General features: G+C 40.5%; 1 protein-coding gene across 7 annotated transcripts in view; it reads right to left on the bottom strand.

The window, feature by feature from the left end:
* Positions 1 to 1,439: 1,439 nt before the first annotated feature.
* Positions 1,440 to 23,784, bottom strand: part of Cobll1 (cordon-bleu WH2 repeat protein like 1) — a 145,785-nt gene continuing 123,440 nt past the window's right edge. For 2 of the 7 annotated variants that reach the window (XM_038336456.1, XM_038336455.1), the window contains 7 exons: positions 23,143 to 23,217; positions 21,870 to 21,989; positions 18,672 to 18,906; positions 17,596 to 17,693; positions 13,592 to 15,264; positions 11,362 to 11,538; positions 1,440 to 2,176 (listed from right to left, as the gene is read on the bottom strand). In XM_038336456.1, the coding sequence (XP_038192384.1) occupies positions 2,090 to 2,176; positions 11,362 to 11,538; positions 13,592 to 15,264; positions 17,596 to 17,693; positions 18,672 to 18,906; positions 21,870 to 21,989; positions 23,143 to 23,217 (2,465 nt within the window). In that variant the 3' untranslated portion in view covers positions 1,440 to 2,089. Of the gene's footprint in view, positions 2,177 to 11,361; positions 11,539 to 13,591; positions 15,268 to 17,595; positions 17,694 to 18,671; positions 18,907 to 21,869; positions 21,990 to 23,142; positions 23,218 to 23,784 lie in introns of all 7 variants that reach the window. The other 5 variants (XM_038336454.1, XM_038336453.1, XM_038336450.1 and 2 more) reach the window with 3 other exon arrangements.

Here is a 23,784-nt window from a genome sequence, read left to right as displayed (position 1 = left end):
TTACTACTTTGGTTCTTACAGCCTTGCTGAGACGGTAACCTATATATTTCCTTCTTACTTCTACTATTTCTGCGACTAATAATGGAAAAAAATTATTTGCCATGCTTTCTAGCCTTTTACATTCCCTAATCCTGCTAACAAATTAACCCCTTTACATACCTAAACCACGTTGCTCCGTGTGCCTTCTTGGCAACTTCCATTTCGCATCTTAAAGGTTGGAGATTCATCGCATCTTTTATGACAGCATCATCTATTTTTAAACAGGTTTTCACATGCTACGGTCTGGAAGCACCAATTACGTCCTAAGTTTGCAGATGTTACTTTGAAAGCCTTCAGTCGGACCCAAAGACATTAATGATATAGTCTGAAGTAAAAAAAAAAAAAATGCTTTTCCTCAAGTAGACATTGTCCAAACACTCATTTTCAAAAGCCTGCTCTTTTCTCTACTGATTTAAAATGATAGAACCTAATTATCTGAGTAGAAGGCTCTCAATCTCAGGCGTCGAATAAAGAAACAGCAGCAGCAGCAGCAGGAACCAGCTTAAGTATTTTCTGTGATGGTGTCAGAGTATCAGGGCATCACTATTCCCTGGGAAGCCCGATAAATGGAAACCAGTGCTATTGTGTGCACGCTAATGGTTGATGGAGACATGTCCATCAGGGCTGGAGAGATGGCTCAGCAGTTAAGAGCACTGGCTGCTCTTGCTAAGGACTCAGATTCAAGTCCCAGCACCCACCTAGCAGCTCACAACTGTCTTCTTTTGGCCTCCACAGGCACTGTGCGCGCGCACATACACACACACACACACACACACACACACACACACACACACACACGGTGCACAAGCAGACATGCAGGTGAAACATCCATACACATAAAATTTCAAAAAAATGCGTTTTCTTCATATGAGTTATTCAAATATGCTAGTTAACACAAACCACACTGGAAACAACAGACTTCAAACATATAACTCACTTTTATTAAATGGAAAAAGAATTCATATTTGTCAAAATGGCAGATATCCCAGTATCTTTAGTAAGATTCAAAACAGTGTCAGGCTGTTTGAACAGTCCCTGGAATAAATGAGCAATTAAATTCTTACGGAAATTCAGAACACCAATGTGTTCTAGACTCTAGGATCACTATAAGCCAAGTACACATCAAGTATTGTTCCCTTTAACCAGTTTGGCTTTCAGGAAAATATATATTATTATTTAGACAATTAGCATCTGAGCTTCATAAATGACTAATACAGCATTTTATTTTAATTAAATCAACATTTTGTAAACTTCTAACTAGTCTTTAAAGTTTAGAATATGGACATAAACTAGCCCCTATTCTCCCGATATACCAAGTGGGAAATACCTGCCATAATAATATATCAACAATTTTCATAGGAATATTTTAAGACTTCTGGCATTAGAAAATATGTAATATCTGTGCAACACCATCGTAACTATATACAGAAAGCATCTTAAAATCTCCTTGTGCAATTTAACTACTAAAGGTTAAAGTGATATATTTAAAAAGTAATATTATTATTTCCTATAGATCTGGCACTCACTTGTAATTAAAGAATGCACAAAATAAGTCTCATATGAAGTTTTTCTTCAATAAAAATAACTGAACATTATTTATTTGATTTACTAGTTTTTGATATCTTTCAGCCAAAGGCTTTATTATAATTTATATTTCCAATTACAGTCTAACGTGGAGGCAGTAAATGTTAGTCTGTGCTTGCCTGTTTCCCTGTCATACAATATGTCCATAAATCTCAATTTACACCTTTGTTTCATGGTACATAAATAAAACAAAAAAATCACTAAGCTGTGATTATTCAGCAGTGGGGAAAAAAACAAGTCATTTACACCTTGTTTAGTTTCTAAAGCAGCACTACTTAGTTATGACAAAAAGACCAAACGTTATTATAAATTATAAATTCTAGCCATGTTTCTTTTGGCATTAAATCCATAACACAAATGCTTATTCTTGAACAGATTCATATATTAATGTACATCTGAATATACATCTTCCGATATCCCTTGTACGCAGAAAGCTGGTCAGTAAAGTGTGTCACAGCAGGTAATATTAGCGACTGTCCTGGGCATCAGAGGACACGGCATGGCTGAGTCCTGACTTCCCATTCACAGCTATTGTATTGGACGGAACAGTAACCTAAGAAGAAGAAACACATTTTGTTCCCGTCAGTTTTTATAAAATGGGACAGCTGTCTAATTTTTAACAATTATCACATTATAACTTCTGCCTAACTGAAAACGTTAGCATTCAGTATTGATCACTCAATGATTTACAAATAATTAAGAATAAATGCTCACTCTCTCGTGAAACGGAAAATGAGAGACTTGCTATTTCCACAACAAACAAGTTAAATAACCCATCAACATATCTTAGTCTTTATAAAATTACCAAGCCAACAGAAAAGACAAGAGCACAAACAGACTGCAGGCCAAGCTGTCACAGTGCAGTTTTAGCTAGATGAATCCTGGCTTCTCAGAAGTGCTTTGAAAAAATATGAGAAAAAAAATTGGATTTTGCAAAATTTTACAATTTTGTACTAATACCAGAAAGTAGTTTGAAATCCTTCTCTTACCAATTCTCTATATATTTAAAACAAAAGCATCCACCACCAAAACTGGGTCTTTAAGAATTCTTTCATGGTAAGGACTTGAGCCAACTGTCATGCATGGGACTATTAGACCTAGAACAAAGGAACTACGGATCGGCTTTACAGGGAGCTTCAATCAACCTTCAAAACTCAATGCCTGAGTATTCTATTTGCAAAGCACTGAAGAAGAAAAAAAAACAACCATTCAAGACAGTTAAGCAGGATGGTATACACAGCCATCCCAGCACTTGGGACACTGAAATGGTGTGGGAGGTCCTTCTGTATATTTGCTGCTTTTAATGGATAATAAATAAAGAAGCTGCTTTTGGCTAATAACAGAATACAGTCAGGCTGAAAAAGATAGAGAGTAGGCAGAGTGAGGGAGAAGCCATGTAGCCGCCAGAGGAGAAAGACAAAAGCTCCCAGCCGGAAACTTGCCAGCAGGCCACATGCCTCTTAATAAAGCATAAAATAATAGAAATGGTTTAAGATATAAGAGTGAGCTAGAAATATGCATAAGCTAATAGGTCAAGCAGTGTCGTAAATAATACAGTCTCTGTGTGATTATTTTGGGTCTGGGCAGCCAGGAACAAACAAGCAGCTTCTCCTACACTGAGGAAGAAGAGCTCCAGGCCAGAATGGGATGAAGATGGAGACCCTTCCTCCCTCCCCACAAAAAAACAAGTTTTCCAAATGCCTTGGAATTCTAAGGTCTTTTTAAAAAGACTCAGAGAATGTAAATGTAAAAAAAAAAAAAAAAAAAACATGGATCATGACTAGTAAATACACACGTCCCATGTAAAATACAATAAATATTACAAGAAAACAATCTCTACATTGCAATTTGAGCAGAGAGGATTTACAAACAAGAATTGCTATCTTTGAGTAAGAAAGAACTGGCAGAGGAATGACCACAGATCCTGTGAGTAGAGCAAAGGAGAGAAAGAATATGTTTTTGTTTGCACTTTGGTTCTTGCTTGGCACTAAATGAAGATTTGGTTCTCTGTGGTAATGAATTTCCCTGGGCGGCTTAATCAACTAATATGAAGCTGAGCAGATGAAGCCACACACCTGTAATGACACCTAAGGAGAGCTGCCACCAAAGCAAGGGCGCTCACCTAAGCCCACTTAGTCATCTAGTCACATGGGCTACTTTCCAGTATAAAAAGCCACAGCAATGACTTTCCACTGCTGAGTTTTAATCCTGAAGCTTTTCTGCGTGAGAAAATTGCCTTTGTAATGCATGCTATAATTACAGTTCTCAAAATCCACCTGTAATTCACTGACATGTATGCGTGTGTTGGGATGTTTGGGTATGGGATGCCTGTGTGTGCCTGTGGAGGCCAGGAGAAGCTTATTGGGTCCCCTGGAGCTGGAGTTATAAGCCTTCCTGAGCTGCAAGGCACAGGTGCTAAAAACTGAACTCTGGTCCTCTGGAAGAGCATCAAGAGCTCTTAAGCCACTGATGCCCTTCGTAATTCTTTATAAGAAACAGATGTATTAAAAAAAAAAACTACAGTGGAGGCTTTCAGTATTCACCCAATAAAATTTGTTCATTGGAACGTCATAAACAGAACCCAGTTCAGTGTCCACCAAGAAGCAACCAATGCCATGGTTCCATTCCGCAGTCAGAAGGATTAATACTGGAATATAGAAAGAACTGCACCTGCACCTCACGATGGACACTTGCAAACAGAGGATCCTAATCAAGAAACCGTCACGTATGTCTACCGTCTCTCTCTCTCATGTCTACTCATATACTCAGTAGCCCTTGTTATCTATCATTTAAAAGAACAGCAAAGAAAACGCAGCTCAGCCCCAACTCCATACTGAATGTTCTGTTTTCAGAGTCCTCTGCTTGAACTGCAGGGTCAGGGCAGAGCTGGATGTACTGAGCAGTGGAAATCCATATTTGCATATCTTCCTGCACATCTTATGCTCTGCTGTGTGAGCCTTTGGGGCAGCAGTTAATGGTGTAAATATCAGAGAGAAAATGAAGTAGCAAAGTGAGCATGATTTCGTTAAAATGTTATTCATTTTGTATTTGTACTAAAACTTCAACAGCTTTAAAAAAAGAACTTCAAAAAGTATTCACAATAAAAACAAAACTGGCAGCCAATAAATGGTCTGGACAGCTCTCAAATGAAGAAATACAAATGACCTATAATGATTTTTTTTAATGTTCAAATACCCCAGCCATCAGAGCAATTGAAACTAATTTGAGATTCTCTTATCCCAGTCAGAATAGCCACCCTCAAAAAAAAAAAAAAAAAAAAAAAAAAAAAAACACTGCCAACAAATGACAGCAAAGATGCGGGGGAAAAAGAAAAATAACCCTTATCCACTTTTGGAAGTGCAAAGCAGTAAAGCCACTGTGGAATCAACATGCGGGCTTGAAAGAAAGTCAGGACCGTGAGGGGTGCGTTCACTCATTGAGACGGTGGGACAGAACTAACGGGAGATCACCAACTCCAGTTGGGATGGGACTGATGGAACATGAGACCAAACCGGACTCTCTGAATGTGGCCGATGGTGGAGGCTGACTGAGAAGCCAAGGACAATGGCGCTGGGCTTTGATTCTTCTGCATGGACGGGCTCTGTGGGAGCCTTCTCAGCTTGGTTGATCACCTTCCTGGACCTGGGGGGAGTTGGGAGGACCTTGGTCTTAACATAGAGTAGGGAACCCCAATGGTTCCTTGGCCTGGAGAGGGAGGGTGGGAGGGTATGGGTGGAGGGGAGGGGAGGGAAGGGGGAAGAGAAGGGGAGGAGATGGAAATTTTTAAATAAAAAAAAAATAAACCAGAAAAAAAGAAAGGAAGGAAGGAAGGAAGGAAGGAAGGAAGGTAGGTAGGTGAGGAGGAAGAGGAGGAGGAGGAAGAAAGAAAGGAAGAAAGGAAGGAAGGAAGGAAGGAAGGAAAAAGAAATGAAAGAAAGAGAGGGAGAGAGGGAGGGAGGGAGGGAGGGAGGGAGGAGGGGGAGGGATGGATGTGAGTTCTTTCTTGTCGGCTTTCTTCCTTCCTCCCCCCCCCCCGCCCCCCCCCCGAAAGAAAGAAAGAAAGAAAGAGAAAGAAGAAACATATGCCCTAGCTATACTATACCCCACCTGGGCACATTCTCAGGACACTTGTTTATCACAGTCACAAAGAAAATGAATCTGCCTAGACGTCCATCAACAGATGAAGAGACAATGAAAATGTGGTATAAATACACAAAGGAATTTCAGCAATAAAAAAATGGAATTATGAAATTTGTAGGAAAATGTCTAGAACTGGAAAAATCCCATATTAAGTAAAATACGAGTGGCACAAAGACAGACATATGCCGTATGATCTCACATACACACGCACCGAGCGACTAACCGCTAGCTATGCATACTCAGGCAGAGGGGCTAGTTTTCTGACTACTAACTATGCCTATTCAGGTATAGTGGCTAGTTTTCTGACAACCTGACACAAACTTGTGCTACTTGAGAAGAAGAAACTTCAGTTGACAAAATATTTCCATTAGACTGGCCCAGAGGCAAGTAAGTCTCTGTGGCATTTCTCGATTAATGACTGATGAGGTAGAGCCTCGCCCACTGGGGGCTGTCACTCCTGGGCAGGTGGCCCTCAGTTGCATAAAAAAAAAAAAAAAGCAGCTACACAAGCCTTGGGGGTGAGAGCCAGTAGCAATGTTCCCCCGTGCTCTCTGTTTCAGGGTCTGCCTTGAGTCCCTGCCTTGGCTTCCCTGATGAGGGGCAGTAACCTGTAAGACAAATAAACCCTTTCTTCCCCATGTTGCTTTGGGTCATGATCTTTAAACAGCAGAAGAAACCTAAGCAGGATACCAGGTGAGGCAAATAAGGATCAAGGCCATTAAAATAATAAGAAGCAATGTGCGAGGGGTGGGGGAAGGGGTCCTTTAAGGGAAGGGAATGGGGAAAATGAGAACAAAGAGTATATATAGTAAGTGGAATGAAATGTCAGGGTTGGAGAGCAAGTAGGCAGAGGAAGGAGAAGTTAGGGGAGAATCAACAAAAATTTAACATGTGTGAAATAAAAAACCTCATACAGAAGTCCAATATTTTGGAAGCTAATTTTAAAAAACAGTCAAATAATGTATTGTCTTAAATAGCATAGTCTACCATTGATGGTAAGTGCCAGAGAAGTTTATGAATTATTTCCAGAAGAATCCATTGTACAAACTAGATTTCCCAATACACTAACAAAATATTCTGGAAGGTTATATAGCAATATGCCAGATGTAATTACCCACATACCTACATTTTGAGAAGTTGGGGCAGAGGGATTGTGAATGCAAGACTAGCCTGGGCTACAATAGATAGATCAGACCCTATCTCAAAAAAATAAACAAATAAAGAGAAGTTACCTTACAAGAGAAAAAAATCATTTCTTTGATATTTAAAACTATATTAATATGAGACGATATCATTAATATTCTTTTCGATGAATCTATAAACCCTAGGATCAGAGATCCTGTCTATTGGACCCCACTTTATCTCAAAGCTTCTTTTGGTGCCTGTCACATCCTAGTGCTAAAGATTATTTCTTAAATGAGATACAACAACTTTTAAGAAACATTCTGAAACTAAAACAATACTGACTTGAACTATGCACATAATTAACTTACAATATAGAATTGCTTTTTGAAAAAAAAAATATTTTTATTTTATGTGCATTCCCAGCATCCACAGAAGTGGGAGGAAAGCATTTGATACACCGGAATTGGAGTTACAGGCAGTTCTGTGTAGCCACAGGGCAGTGCGAATGGAACCTGGGTCCTCTGCAAGAACAGACAGTACTCTTAGCCCCTGAGCCATGTCTCCAGACCTACAGTAAAGTTACTTTTTAAAAACTAATGTTTAAGAACTCACTGATGAGCCGGGCGATGGTGGCGCACGCCTTTAATCCCAGCACTCGGGAGGCAGAGGCAGGCGGATCTCTGTGAGTTCAAGACCAGCCTGGTCTACAAGAGCTAGTTCCAGGACAGGCTCCAAAGCTACAGAGAAACCCTGTCTCGAAAAACCAAAAAAAAAAAAAAAAAAAAAAGAACTCACTGATGAGCCTCTTCATTCTATGTCCTTGATGATTGAAGAAATTCTTATGAATAACCACAAAATTTGAACTATGAAACACAACACTACCTATTTTTTCACACAGAACGCATTTAGAGAGAACTGTCAACCTGTCTGTGATCCTTTGTTTCAATTCAAGCAATAAAAAATAAGAATAAAAGGCAAGCAATTAAACAACACAAGTTAGCGAGCCTGTGAAGGACTTCCTGTTCCTTCCACATATCCATCCAGCCAAGGAGAAATTTTACATTCTGAGGCAATCTACAATATGAAGTATAAAACACAAATTTACTTTAGACTCGATTTTTCAAAGCCATATTCTATTTATAACGATGTAATGCCCGACTGTCAGCAATTTTTGAACAACGCAAAGCACCAAAAGCAGCCAAAGTCCTTGTGTCAAAGTTGACCAACAATAATGGATGACTTTAACTCCCTTCTCTATGAACAGTTGGCTGATTCATGGGTAAATCCTCACACTGGACACAATTTTAAAATATTGTGCTAGGCTAATTAAAGCTTTGTATGAAGACAAACTATGGCTACCTGTGAAGTAAATGGGAGTAAGGTATAGAAAAAACCCAGAGATGTACCACAGTAAATATCACCGTACATTCACAGCCACAATCACATAACGAACGGAATGTCCTAATGCAAGGTAGCCACTCCAATGAAGGCTCCCTGCTCTTCAGGAACCAGAGCCATGGCCAGGTTGGTACCTGGAACTAAACTGAGCATTTTAAGTTCAAAGATACAGGTAAACATGGAGCCAACTCCCCTTTCCATATTCAGATTGCGTCTGACCTGAGCTTGTTGGAGGACCTGCATACGCTGTCAAAGCCAGTGATGAGTCCGTATGTGCTACAAGGCATGCCCAATGGTACAAGAATGGAATGGATGCTGTGGAGTAGCCACCCACTTTCTGATTGGATTTAAAACCTGCTCCATAAGGGGAATCCCATACCCGGACCAGTCCATGGAACCCCCAATCCTCTTGCTAGACGGGTCATAGGGAGCCCTAGGCGCAAACCTGCCACTATCATTCTGCTACAGACAGTATTAAACCAACTCCTGATGATTATCATTATAGTCCTAGATTAGTGCATCTCTCGTGAGGATGAAAGAAGCTTCTTTTTTGCAGGAGATGGCAATTCACACAGACTCATGTCTGGTCAAGAGATATAAATGGAAGACGACCAAAATGCTCATCCAGAAAAGGGACATCTGTATCACAACGTCTCTTCCTCCTCCCTGGTTCAGGGATCTTGACAGAATCAGAGTCAGACGTAGTGGACAAATACAAGGGAACTGCTTTCTGGACACATGGGGTTGCATGAGGCCCCACCTCTAGCTGAGGAGCTACTGACTACTGACATCTGCTGGCAATGGGAAAGTCAGTTTGAAGGGTGCGACTCCCTGAGGGGTTAACCACATGTCTGTAGTTAGCCAAACACCCGAGAGGACGTGAGCAACCAAACTGGACTTGGTGGGCTTTAAAAAAAAAAAAAAAAGGACGTAGAATTTTGTAAAGGATAAGAAGGAGATGGGGAAGAATGGGGCGAGGAAATGAATGTAACCAAAATACCTCACGTGAAAGTCTCAAAGGCGCAAGGCAAGGCAAAAGCTGTCTAGAAGACGGTATGAAGCTAAGAGATGGCGAGCAGACAGAGGAGCGAAAGAGCAGGAGTGGTGGGGAACATGCTCAACATACAGTGTATAAATGCAAGAACTATCAAAGAACATCTAAAATAATGTTCCAGTAAGATGCTCTAGTCTTCAAAAACACTACTGTGTATTATTTTTAGAGTCAGAGTTATATTTATTTGGAACTTTACAAAAGATACGCATGAGCATGGTTATATGTAAGCCTTAGTACACAAAAATAATTTTTTAAAAACATTTCCTATAGCTGAAACGCTGGTCACTGAGTCTAAAGACTGAGTATTACTAGCTCCTTTAACCACTTTCCGTGAACTAAAATAGATTATGTATGAAATGTTCATTAAAAAAAATCATAGAAGTTGGCACTCTACAGGCTCCAAGCTGTTAATAACTTCCTACTCAATGAGATAAAGTTTTCTATTCAATAGAATCTGAAGTAATGAGTTTTAAATAGGATACAATTACAGGCGCATCATTTAGGCCCCCTTTTCTGTTGGTTCAGATCCAGTTCTTTCTGGAAGCTATGAGAGTTTACTATGTGAAAGCCTTGCCAAATCAGGCCCAGGAATCCACCAGTTAAGTATCCTGCTGCTGGCCTGAAACACATCTGCAGTTCAACGTACAGTGTTTTGCAATGTGTCCACAGGAACTGGTGAGTGTATGCACTTGCTCACTCCTAAAGCGTTATGTTTAATACCTGTGTAGACACCAGGTTCTCCTGTGGATAAATGCAACACTGTTTTTCGGGCCCAGGCTATAAAGAAGGCAGTGGCTTGGCTTATTCACCTTACTGCCCTTGATATCTAGAAAAATGTTTGTTACTGAATTTAGGAATCTTAGATTGGTGGTAATTGGTTGAGGATCATTTGTATCTTCCTGGATAAAGAACAGAAAATATTTCATAAACGAGAATGGGTTACCTATTGACAGTAGCAGATTTCCCCCTTGACAAAGATATTTGTGAGGACTGATAAAATATTAATTTTAATATTTAAATCTATATGGACTTTTCTGCTGCCTTGGTACTTATATATAATCTACAAAGTCCTCTGCATTATTCCTTCATGTTTCTATCATTCTTGAAACCACTTACTATTTTGCTTTGTCTCAGTGTTTGCCCAGGAGAAAGTGCCAACTCTTTTGGAACAACAGTAAGACACACACACACACACACACACACACACACACACGTATGCACACATGTGCATGCGCACACAGGCATACATGCAGGCATGCACGCAGAGACACTGCCCTGTACAGTTCTGCATGGCGAAGGTTGGTCACACATAAAACCCCCAGTGAGTCAGTGGACTCAGAACTTCCATGCTGAGGGGCTTCTCGGCTGGTCATCCTGTCTTGTGCTCTCCCAGGGGATGAAGGCGGAGAGGTGAGACCCGCCTGTGACGCTCACGCTCTGTCCAGGGAATCGCGCCCCCATCATTGCTCTCTTTCCTACAGCTGAGAAAGAATGCACCGTATCTTGTGGCAGGCACTCTGAATATGGACCCTGGGTGAGCTCTGCTCTGCATTCTCTAGATTCCTCTCCACTTACTATAGCTGAGGGTCTTTTTCGTAACTGTCCTTAAAGTCACACACAATAATTACTTTGACCACTGAGAGATGACTGCAAACATAAAAGTACCCACTAGTAAAAGTCCACCTTTTCTGGAAAAGGGGGGGGGCATTTCAAGAGATTCTTATGGTGCTAACATAATTTCTTAAAATAAGAGTCAAGGTTAGCTTTCTACATATACAATAATGAACGCAGTCATATTTTGAACTTGGCCCACAGAGTGGGGGAAAGAAACTGACACGTTTTTATGTATGGGAAGACTCTGAAATCCTTCAGTTTATACTTCAAAAGATGACTCCTAAAATAAAAAAATAATTTCTGGCATCTTTCCTGTTCAATTTGAGTGTTAGAAGATCCCCCTCCCCCACTCAGTTTAACAAGGTGAAAATAAACCCGCTGTTGCCCATCTGCTAGGGAAAACTTACTCTCTTTAACTTGGAGGCAGCCTCTCCAGAACGGATTGCGGTCAGCAAGCTCTGCCGAACCTGCTCTGGGTCAGAGCTTTGGAATGTTAGAGAACTCTGCCTCTTAAGGGTGAACGATGGGCCATCAGCTGGAGTCAGCATTTGAGAACTCTGTTCTTTTGGTACAGGTTTATTTTTCTGCAAAAAAAAAAAAAAATGAATGCAGGGTATTTTTATGAATTCCAGGGGAAGAAAGGCCTGTTTTTACAAACTGTGTCATCAAGAGCCCTTTTAAGACCACACTTGCTGTGCTAATAATACAAACACAGGTCTGTATCTCTGCCCTTCACTCAGGTGTCTCTGTTGGTGGAACCTAGCTGGGAGATGAACTCCATACCTTCCTTTCTCAGCAGAGGAAGCTGTGGAAGAAAAATGCTACCTCTTTTTTGTTTCATGAACAAAGTGGCAATTTTACTGTGTGTAAATCAAAGAACACTGATATTGCCAACACAGAACTGGCTACCAGTGCCAAAACACAAGATAAAAAAATTCCACCAAATGAAAAACAACCCATTTTCATGGTTCTAACATATTTGGGCAAATGTACAAGGCTGTTGAATATACCAACTATTTCATACTTTAGAATCCAGTGTGCCATTTAACAGGGGAATATCGATGTCTCTACTACACTTAACTGCCTGAGGTTTTCTGTTTGCTTGTTTGTTTCTAGAAGCAACAAGAACCATGGACTGACTAGGGTTTTCCTCCATTAGATTAAAAATAAATGTTACGAACTTCCAAACTAAATACTCAGAAAATCAATTAAACCTCTTAAGAACAAATATTTAGCAACTGATGTAACTTGGAAGTGTTATATCAAGCAATCTTAAAAATGTCTTTTTCAAACTGTCAAATTCCTATCTTTACTTTTTAATTAAATAATAAAGCTGAGGCAGTGTCTCAAAACTACATCAACGAAATTAAGCTTTTAGCATTTAGGAATGGGATACATTTCAGGCAAAAGGCAGGCTCTACCTCCAAGTCCAAAATTCATCATTCTATCACACATATGCCCTGATGTTGGATGAAACCAGTAAACATAAATGTCTAATGGATGAGGAAATAGTCTTCAAGATAAATACTGCCTCGGCATTAAAGAAAATATTTACTTGGCATCAGGGTCACTGGTCTCTTAGTCTAGGAATGTTTGAAAAAGCTGTATAAAGCGCTCCTGGAGCTGCCGCACAAACATGGAAGTCTTCTTTAAACACTACCAGAGCAGAGTACACACTGTAGTTTTTTCAAGATTGCTTGTGGATTACCATGAATCACACTGTGAATTTCAGAGCCTCCCTAGACTATTTTACGGGAATCCAGAAAGCAAGAGACTTAGTTGACAATTCACATCAACGGGACTTTTTTTTTTTTTTTAAAAAAAAAAAAAAAACTACCATGGTTGGAGGGAAGTTTGATCTACATGTATGTTATGGGAACTAACATAATGAATAATTAAGAAAACTGCATTTTAAAGCCACTTCCATTTTCAATTAAGTTACATGTGATATGTTTGGTAAGCGGAGGGGTAACACATGTGACTGGCAATGTACAACTGAGACACACTGGGCCCCTCCAGTCTCTGACACCATTTGTTTCAATTAAAACTACTTACTTGGCTATTACATACTGCTATAAAAGTGGATGAAAGAGAAAGTAAATCATAATATCCAAACAATTAAAAAAAAAAGCAGCCGGACGGTGGTGGCGCACGCCTTTAATCCCAGCACTCGGGAGGCAGAGGCAGGCAGATCTCTGTGAGTTCGAGACCAGCCTGGTCTACAAGAGCTAGTTCCAGGACAGGCTCCAAAGCTACAGAGAAACCCTGTCTCGAAAAAACAAAAAAAACAAAAACAAAAACAAAAAAAAAACAAAAAACAAAAAAAAAAAGTAAAGCACAGGAGAATAGTCAATGCTTTACACTCAGCAATTATACATACTTATGAATAATGAGATGTTAACATATTTGCTAACAAAACAGCTACGTAACAATGACCTTCTACCTATATGAGTGCACTGTAATTCTCAGAGTAAAAAAGTCAGATTCTTATGTACGTCAAGTCTGTTCCCAAAGATCTTAGTTCAAAGTTAAGCAATACACAAATGTTCCAAAGTATTGGTATAAAATGGGCTCTCCCTTACTTTAACCAAGTCATACTGGAATCCGATTATCTATATTGGAAAAGCTAAGGCTTACCTTCTCAACATCATCGTGTTGGGAAACCACCACAGGTTTATTTACTGTGTGTGTCTCTTCACCCTCCCCGTCAGCTGCAGGATGGGCAGAGCAGTCCTCACTGGGTGACTCTGGACGCGCTTTACTGAACGACTGTGACCGCTTCACCACAGCAAGAGCAAAGGGTGAGGGGCCAGAGCTGGAGTAGGGTCGTGGGGCCCCGAAAGTTTTCAAGGTCTTCAGGTTTAGTGATGTCCCCTGACCACCAGGAAGAGCCACAGGCTTGGGGGCTACAGGGGGAAGAGATGTCTCAGTAGGAAGAGCCACAGGTTTGGGGGATACAGGGGGAAGAGATGTCTCAGGAGGAAGAGCCACAGGCTTGGGGGCTACAGGCGGAGGAGAGATCTCAGGAGGAAGAGCCACAGGCTTGGGGGCTACAGGCGGAGGAGAGATCTCAGCAGGCTTCTGGATGATTCCATCAGTTTTTGAAATATTGGACAGCAGAGCAGAATAAGTCCTTTCACTTAAGGGAGAAAGAATTGGCTCTGGAGGGGGCCGTGATTCCCTCTGCACCTCTTTGGTTGCTGGTTCTTTGGGGGTAGGCCCTGGGGCCGTGTGGACACTCTTAGCAGCTGCAGAAGTCACATAGTGGCCTGATGCTCTCTTCTGCATCTGCAAAAAAAATGAACTTGGTTTGGCCTGGGGATTTGAAGCTCGGGCTCGAAATTTTGACTCCAGAATATTATTTATGTCTTCCAAATTTGGTGCAAATGGAATGCCGCCAGTGTCCATAGTCACCCTGGGAGGTTTCAGGGGGTTCTCGGCACCAGAAGGTGAGCTCAGAGTCCTCTGCAAAGGGCGCTCTGTGCCTGGGCTGGGCTTTGGTTTAAGGTCAGGCTGAGGCTCCTGGGAGCCTCTGGAAGTAGCAAGGGCTTCTTCTGTTTGCATGGCTGTTTCTTTCGTATTCTCAAGCACATGCTTCTGCCCTACAGCATGCATCTCTTGGCCATCTTTATCCTCCAGTGTTTCCGATTCCCAGGCTTTCACTATCTCCAGGGATTTGGGAGGCACTATTTTGTATGTCGTCATTCCAATTTTAGGGATATACTCTCTTGTAATTTCATTTGATGGTTTTGGCTTGGGGCTGTAGTCCTGTCTGTAAAGTGGAGAATTCTTTTGGTAAAGAGCAGCTGGAACCTCGTTACTTCCATCTACAGGAGACAGAGGGCCATCGTTGCCAGACGCACAAGCTGGCTCTTTCATGGGGAGTCTATCTTGGACATGTGTTGGGGTGCTGGGACTCCTGGATGCCTTTGGGGCATTTACAGAATCTTGGAGACCCGAGGATGAGTACTGGGTTGATCTGCTGCTAGTTGAAGTCTGCACACTCTCATCAACCTTGAGGTCAGACGAATTATGGTCTGCATGATTCCCATCAAAACTGCTGCAGGCAGGGGTGGCCTGAATCGCTGCATCTTGCATTTTTGTCTTTTCTACGCTTGGTTGATTCATTTTCTGATCTGGTCCTGATGGTGCAGCATGATCCGTTCTACACACAGGAGAGCCTGAGAGTCCACTAGCTTCCACGTCCACAGCTTTCTCTGGGGCTTTGCCTTCTATGGTGGTTTCTGTTTTCCTCGGTCCGTCTTTCACATAATCTGTATTTGTGGCACAGACCATAATTTCATTTTGAACTATTGAGAGGAAAAAAATACTGTCAAGCATGTATGTTAAAATGGAGGCGGATTCAGTTTTTCAATCTGGCTCACCGAATCTACAGCTGGATGATTTAGGTGTTATATACCATTTTCAGCTTCTTAATTACACAAAGGCAAGTAATGCACAGAAAATAGTATAGGCTGTTTCTAAGAGAAAATAATTAAGTGTGAGAACTATTTGTATAAATCCCCAATAAGCAACTTTAATTTACTGGTATCAAAACTCTGAATTTCAGGTGTCATATTTTCAATGAGTTGACTTATTATTCACTATTTCTCTTCAACAAGACACAATTATTCCCAAAGACTGCCGAGAAGACAGCCTAGACCCACCACTGAATTCATCAGCTGCCCACCCTCATTTACATCTAGCCATGATGCTCACCAAATGCCCGTGAATGGCTGCAACATTTCCCAAGGAATGTCAGTAAGGGAGAAGGTAGCTATTGCATTACCTTTCTTTCCTTCCCTCTATTCATAACTAACACTGACTTCTACAATGGGACAATGGTGGTTTAAACATACTTTATGGATAATATAAATTAATTTTTAATATCACCTGTAAGTTGACAAAGGTCACTACAAAGTACATGTACATGACAGAAAATATTACTGAGGTATACTTGCAACGAACCTAGCAATCATCTGGTGTCAAAGCCTCACTGATGTGACTACCAAAGTAAAAAAATAAAAAAGGAAGTGACTGATTGACCCTTAGATAGTCTCACTATTTAACCAGGGCTACTCTCAGCCTTCTGAGAACTGAGATTAAAGCTTGTGTCAGGGCCCAAGTTTAAGGAAGAGCTCTGAAGACCGGGATCTACCTAAGTGACAGATGCCCACCCTCTGTGTGCAATACCCTGTATACAAACCCTAGCACTGCAAAATAAATAAGTAAACTGACTCCCAAGTGAATCAGTTATAAAATCATGGTTTTCAATGGGCACACTATTGCCACAATGGTGCATGCAGTGAAAATCAAAACCAAGAAGAGCTTTAGAGCATTTTAATACAGTATCACAAGAGTATTGAGAATGGAAAAAAACGAATCAGATATAAGCACATTTCCATTAGCTATAACATTCTGTACTATATGCAAGGCGAACACACACACACACACACACACACACACACAAAAAACCAACACCAACAATAATAATGTTGGCATTATCCATTTCCTCTATATATTTCCTAACAACAACAACATTGGAATTATTTCCTTCCAAATATGAATTATATGTGCCTGTGTTTATTTTCTATGACTATTATGAATTTTTCAATTAACACAGATTGGACAATAAACATTCATACACCTTTGCTCTCATTCTCTTAAAATGTACTGTCAGACGTTCCTTGAATTCTCTCCTGAGCATTATTATGTTCTGAAGTTCAATCTCATGTTGATATAAAGTGTCTTGGTATTTTGTTATGTGCTACAAATATTTCCCAGGAAGTCATAGGTTCAGGTCCCTGATCTAACACTGTGTGACTTGTCTGGAAAGTCAGGAATACTGAAGTGCATGACTTGCAGTAATCAAGTAACAAAGTTAAAACAGAAAAAGGGTATTGACAGGAACTGAATGGATGAAGTAGATGGAAATAGTTTACTATACAAGGACAGCATGATCCTACACCAATTGGTAGAAATAAGCCAATTACACCATGAGCAAAATAAGAAACTGCTTTAATTTGGGTGTAAGAATGAGAAAAATGGGTCTGGAGAGATGGTTCAGGGGTTAAGATCACTGACTGGTCTTCCAGAGGTCCTGAGTTCCCAGTACCCACATGGTGGCTCATAGCCATTGATAGTAAGATCTGGTGCCCTTTTCTGGCACACAGGCAGATTGTTGTATACATAATAAATAAATAAATCTTACAAAAAAGAAAAAGAATGGGGAAATGGTGGCAAATGATGCTGCCTACTTATAAGGCTTGAATATTGGGCAGGCAAGTTCCATCCGAAGTGTGGCAATTTGAGTACAAAGTAAAAATGTGCATTGGGGAACAGGGAGGAACTCAGGCCACAGAAAAGATGCACAGAAGAATACAACTTTAAGACCTGAGATTTAAATCGATAGCATCCAAAGGTGGAACATCATAAGGCGCAGACATGACAGCTAAGAGCCTAGGTCAAATCCTAGGTCCATCACTTACTGTGAGACAGTATCTTCAAGAGTAACAGTTCACAAAATATTCATAAATGAGACAGATATGAAAGGAGCCAACGCATAAAAAAAATTATTCAGCATGTTTTAAGAATAGTCTATGACATCATGTTGGCCATCAGTATTGGTTTCTAACACTCACCGTGCTTTTGGTTTGGTTCCAATGTCTTCAAGTCTCTAATACGGCCAGATACTGGGTCTTCATTGTTCATATCATATATGACAGGATTATTTGGCCCTCTGGAAGACATGACATTGTATATGATATGTGGAGGTTATTCAAACACACCATGAAAAAAAAAAACAGGCAATACTTTTTTCAAAGACAGATGGATTGAAATAATCACCCTTTCCTGCCAAATATTAGAACTTTGAGAGCAAAAAAAAAATATAACAGAGGAAATGCTGCCATGAAACATTGGCTTCAGTACACTTGTCCTTTTGCAAAGGAAGATGCGAGAGACTTGGTGAAAGGAATGTCTTCCAAATGAATGTCTTTACTTAGCTGTCAAGAGCGATTTTTTTAAAAGAGAAAAGGAAACGAAAGGGAACATTTTAGTCTCGCATCTGGCAGAACCAACTGCATAAAAGAAGGATGTGAACTGACCTCACTGACTTTTTTTTTTTTTTTTTTTTTTGCTGACTAAAGAGTTTAATTTGGAGACAATCCCACGCAAATTTGGTAAAGCTCTAATGAAGACAGCTTATGTTGGTTGATTTCATCTTTATTCATTGCACTGAAATTCAAACACAGGATTAGTGGACTAGAGGTGCTTGAAAAATTCCTGAGTCAGGTGAACAGTACTGCTTGCACCTCAAACTTGACTATAAACAACGCTGGTGGCTGAGTCTCCTTCTAATTTGTGGAGTATTTTCACGGTCCAGGTAGTGAAAACCCTCAGACGCATTCAGTACAAAGTCAAAAGTCAATGCTTTATTTGGGTCAAACAGATAATAGACAAACAAACAGACGGAAACATTTTAACTCTATGTGATAGTTTCCTGACATGGGGATACTATGCCTCTTGAACTGGGTTTCATTTGAACACACATGTAGCTTGTTACCTTATTAGTAAGGATTTATCAAGGACAGTTTGAGAGATAGAATCTAAACAAAATGGTCAACCATAACTAAGTTTCAAATACCAGTTTTCTCTCAGAACAACAGCATTAACTAAACAAACCACCACCACCACTTGTGGCCTAAAAACTACTTACTTTCCCTCTGTGTTTCTGCCTTCTTGGCTTTGTCCCTTAGAGCTTGGAGAGGCCTCTCCATCGCTAAGGCTGAGGGCTGAGTCAGGATCATTCTCCAACGAATTTATTTTATCAGTAGATTCCGAAGGGACGTCAGGCGATTTCACAGAACTACTTCCGGCCTGATCTTTGGATGACTCACCCAGTTCTTCTTTTTCATCTATCTCTTCAAGACTATAATCAGAGCTTACACCAGCTACAAAGAAACGCAGATACAATCCTAAATATTAACCGGCCCTTTTCATCATAAGCAATCTAGCAAGGAGGGGGTATTTATAATAATAATTAGCTAGCATTTTAAAACGTGGCTCCAAACTAACAGTGAAATGTTTTTCTAAGAAGGAATGGTGATGTTCTCCTGGAAGCACACCATCTCACACGGATGTCATCCTAGAACCACATTCTGTCACTCTGAGCTTTAGTCACAGAAGGTGAATCTTACAAATGTCACATAACTGCATTTAGAAATCAATACCTTTGACTAGGTAACTTTAGAGGCATGCAATAATAATGTGAATTAAACAAATTAGCAATTTGAAACTCAGATTTAATAGAACATTTTTGTACTGCCTACTAGTATGCCCTCGGACTGCCTCAGCAGGTATCAGCACTGACTGCAGTTGAGAGTACCTGGGTCTCCTTTGGAAATCCTGATGCTCATATACATTCTGCTACTAAGTTAGAATCCTATGATTGGGGTCAAGAATTGTGAAAATTCTTTAAGAGTTTCTAATGTGCAATTTACACTAAGAGTCCCTTATCTAACTGCTTAGTGTAATTTTTAATAATGGAAAACAAAGATCAAATATTGCAAATTAATTTTTATTCTCACTCAAGATTTTTTTCCTCCTCTTAGATATGATCTACTAGCTCTCTAACTTTACACATGCTAGGGGAGACTCTGCTACATACTGAGCTATGTGCACAGCCATGTTATAATATTGTTCCCCGTCAGTTTCCCAGACTGGCCTTGACTATGCTCTGTACCCCAGGGAGGCGTAGACGTGCAATCCTCCTGCCTCAACTTCCAGAGTAGCTAGAATTACAAATCTGAGGTAGCAGACCCAGTTCCAGCTTTTGTTACCATTTTGGGATCTCTTGCTAATTTCGCTTCATTTTTCCTTTGTTGTTAAGGTAAATCTTCTGTTTCCCAGGCTGGCCTCAAATTCTTGTACCCCTGAGTGCTGGGAAATACAGGCAGAATCTAGTACATCGAGCTGAAGCAACTTCCTCTGATGCTTTCTCCTGTGCTCCACAAAGTATGACACACACACACAAGCGTGTAGCCACGCTCACATTACTTCTCTTCATCTCAGCTTAACGTAAAATCAAGTATGTTACACTCCATGTTCTAAAGCCGCCCCCACCGCTTACTATATTTAAATCTTATCCCATACCCATACGAATGTGCGTTGCAGCCCTTCTCAACGGTTTTGGGTAATATCTCATCCTGCAAGAATTTCTTGCTTATCATTATTTCTTACTGCCAACAACCAATGGCAGCAGGTCAAAAAAGGAGACATTCCAGCAGCAAAGTGCTCATCGTCCTTGCCAACATTAACTGTGAAAGTCAAGCTACCCATGAGGCTCAAGACTTTTGCTTAAACAAATTGAACATTTCCATTTACATTAGTGTATCCGAGTGAAGCTCAATTTTACCTGGAGAGAGGGCAGTAAGGTCGTATACCACTGCTCCAGTGGACAGACCACCCATAAACCATACCAGGAGTTGAATTTTAGTGTTAGACAGGAACGTGTGTCAATTTCTGATCTTTGAAAAACAATATGAGCCGGAGTCGAGTCACATACTTTTAATCCCAGTCCTGGAGAGGCAAAGGCAGGTGGGTCTCTATGTGTTTCTGGCCAGCCTGGTCTACAAAGAATGTTCCAGGCCAGCTTGGGCTACAGACCTTGTCTCAAAAAAGAAGGAAGGAAAGAAAGACAGAAAGCACTGGTGGTTAGTACAGCTGACTGTTTCCTTCACAGAGACTTGATTACTCACAAAAAGTTAAGGAATTTGAATTTAAGTAAGTTTGAAACACGTGAAGATGAAATGCAACTTAATATTTCAAGGAATGTGTCTGCTGCATTTGAATTGTCAAACTACTAAACTTAACATTTAAATATGTCTTTTCATATGCCAGGTGTTTTTCCTGGTTATCAACACAATAGAAAAACTGCTTGACAGATACTGTGCCTTTGGTAAAATATATCTCTATTGAATCAACCCTAAACACACTCCTCTTTCTAGTCAGTAGTGCACTATGACTATGGATGAGTTCAAACTTAATTGTCCAGTTTACAGCTTAGAAATATTTGAGTAATTTCCCCTTTGGAGGTGATTACCATGAAGGAATCTCTAACACTGAAGGTCTTGTGTGTGTGTGAGCTTTAATTTTTCTTGAAAAAAAAAAAAGAATACCCATGGCAATATTTGTTGAGTCATATAGGAAAAATGAGTGTGCACATTTCATTTTAAATTTACACCATTATAAATATCATTAAAAGATATTTAATGATAACAGAGTGGGAGATTCCTGCCCCCTTAGCATAAGGCCTGGCATGAATCTCCACCCCCCCAAAAAAACTTAAAAGTCCGCAAACAACTCTACACTATCACAAGGAGCATGTGACAGAGTACTATTTTTAAACGACTAAATTGAAATGATAAGGAACTTTTTTTTGAAGTCATTAAAAAGTGAGCACATTTATGAGAAGATTCAAATATTATTCAACTATAATGCTGTTCTATCCTAAAACAAAATAACCCTACTTTTAAAAGAGAAAAGGCATCTAGAGAATAACATGAGAAAAAAAATCAGTCATAAGTCACACAGCTCACATGGGAAGTTCAATAAAGAATACTTGGAAATATTCTCTTATATATTCATGGGAGATAATAAAGTCCAAGGAGCCCTTCCAAACAATGCAAGCCAGAGAGTGATCCTCAGAGCCACTGAGTGACTGATTCCTCTCCTGCTATACCCTGCTTATTTAGACAGTGAAGGAAAACCGAGCATTTCAAACCTGCACAAAGGTGGAGAGACTTACTTACTTCTAAAAGGTTTTACAGAGTATAATAAGTAAACTGATCTCTACTCAATGGCACCTTCCTCTGCATAGACCAAAGCCACAGCCAGTCAAGGCCTGAGCACCTACACGTCAAGGAATCTACAGTTGCCTCTGGAGTTGCAGGGACCTCAGAGAGCGAGAGTTCATCCGCCGGCTTGGGCACAGTACACTGCTCCTGGCTTTGGAACCGGGGCCCAGGGGAGCCATCTGCCAAGGAAGGAGAGTCTGTGGAAATGGCACTTAGACAAGAGAGTTAAATACAAAGCAAGCAGACATTCAGGGCGCAGTAGGAAGCCGGTGCTGTTAGTTCACATTGACCCATGGAATAGCTCTGAAAAGGGAAAGCGAGAAGCAGACATGAAACAAAGTTTGAGGCGCCTGCCCATCTTTCCGAAACGTCAAAACCTTCCAATTCCACAATATATTTTATGTTGGCAACAGTCTCTGATAAATTTCCTGTGTAGAATGAGATGGTCTTATTGAGACTGTTCTAAGAGAAGAAAAGGCACTACTACTTATATAATAGCAATGTCTTAAATCATCAACAGGATTCTTCTATGACTTAAAAATCTCAAATTCCTAAGCACCATGTAAGAGTCAAAATTCAAGGTCAGCGACTCCTAAACGCACCCAACTTTGTGATTAAAAATGGGACAATCTAGGTACTCATATCTGGCAGCATCTCCATGCTAATGTACTTTAGTATTTTCTTCTTCCTAAGGCAGGGTGGCCTGGTACTATGAATCCTCCGCTTCAGCCTCCCAAGTGCTGCAATTCTGGATGCACACCACTGCACGCAGCTCCTAGTCCTTCTTACAAAAGCTACTAAGTAGTTACTATTGAAATATTAAAAACAGATCAAACTGTTTTTATTATTTTTTAACCTCATTTACTTGGGGAGAATCCACAGTGTGGGCTATGTTGTGGAAAGTATTTGCATGGGAAAAAAATCAATTCATCACGAAAGTAGGACAGCGTGAATGCTGAATTCATACCTGAAGCGGTTGTTGAAAGAGACTGTATTGAACTTTAAGTCTCTGAAATATACCAAAGAATCTCCCCACTGTGGTGTGTCCCTACCTAGAAGGAGGCTATTAACTGTCCACTAGGCAGTGCATAAGGAAAACAGAGAGAACACTCAGGGTCCAGCTCTAGAACTGGAACTTTCATCTCTGCCAGTTTCTTATCCTGGCATCTGATCTCCAGGGGAGGAAATAAATTCATTTCATAGACCAAAAGGGGGAAAAGAGGTCAAAGAATTCCAATGTCTCAGTACGAGGAGCATTCCGGTTAGATTCATTCCTCATGTCAAGGCATTTCTTTCCTTCACAATGGCAGTGTGCAGCGATGGGGGTCATACCTGGGCTGGACAGCACTTCAGGAGAGTCTGCTTCCAAAGCACTGTCTGGAGCAACTCCATCTTCCGAAAGCAGGGCTGAAAGATGCAAGAGAACCAACCGATAACCAGTCACACTCAGATGAGAAACGACTCCTGAGGAATTTCCTGCTATCACTTAATCCAGGAAAAATGAACTTAAACCACGCAGCTGTGAAATGACCTACATGCACCCCACCCTCCATCCCCATCCCTATGGCGTATAACCCGGAATTGCAGTATCTTCTGAATTAATCTGCACACTGTTCGCACACTCGTTACGATAATGAAGTGGTATAATTTTGCCATTTTTCATTGCAGACTTTTCAGAAGCACTTAAGCAATAATAATCAGGCTATTTTAGAAGTGTGTGTGGAGAGGGAGATGGAGAGGGAGAGGGAGAGGGAGAGGGAGAGGGAGAGAGAGAGAGAGAGAGAGAGAGAGAGAGAGAGAGAGAGAGAGAGAGAGAGAGAGAGAGAGAGAGAACGCAAAGTGCACATCTTAAATTCCAGTTCAGTTCTCACGGACAGAAGCAGACAGATCTCTGAGTCTGAGGCCAGCCTGGACTGATTAGGGAGTTCTAGGCCAGCCACAGATATAGATATCCAGATATCATATATCTATATA

Source organism: Arvicola amphibius, chromosome 7 (assembly GCF_903992535.2).
Source record: "Arvicola amphibius chromosome 7, mArvAmp1.2, whole genome shotgun sequence".
Classification (NCBI taxonomy): Eukaryota; Metazoa; Chordata; class Mammalia; order Rodentia; family Cricetidae; genus Arvicola; species Arvicola amphibius.
The sequence above is the reverse complement of the archived record's forward strand: the minus strand, read 5'-3'. Positions and strand labels throughout refer to the sequence as shown.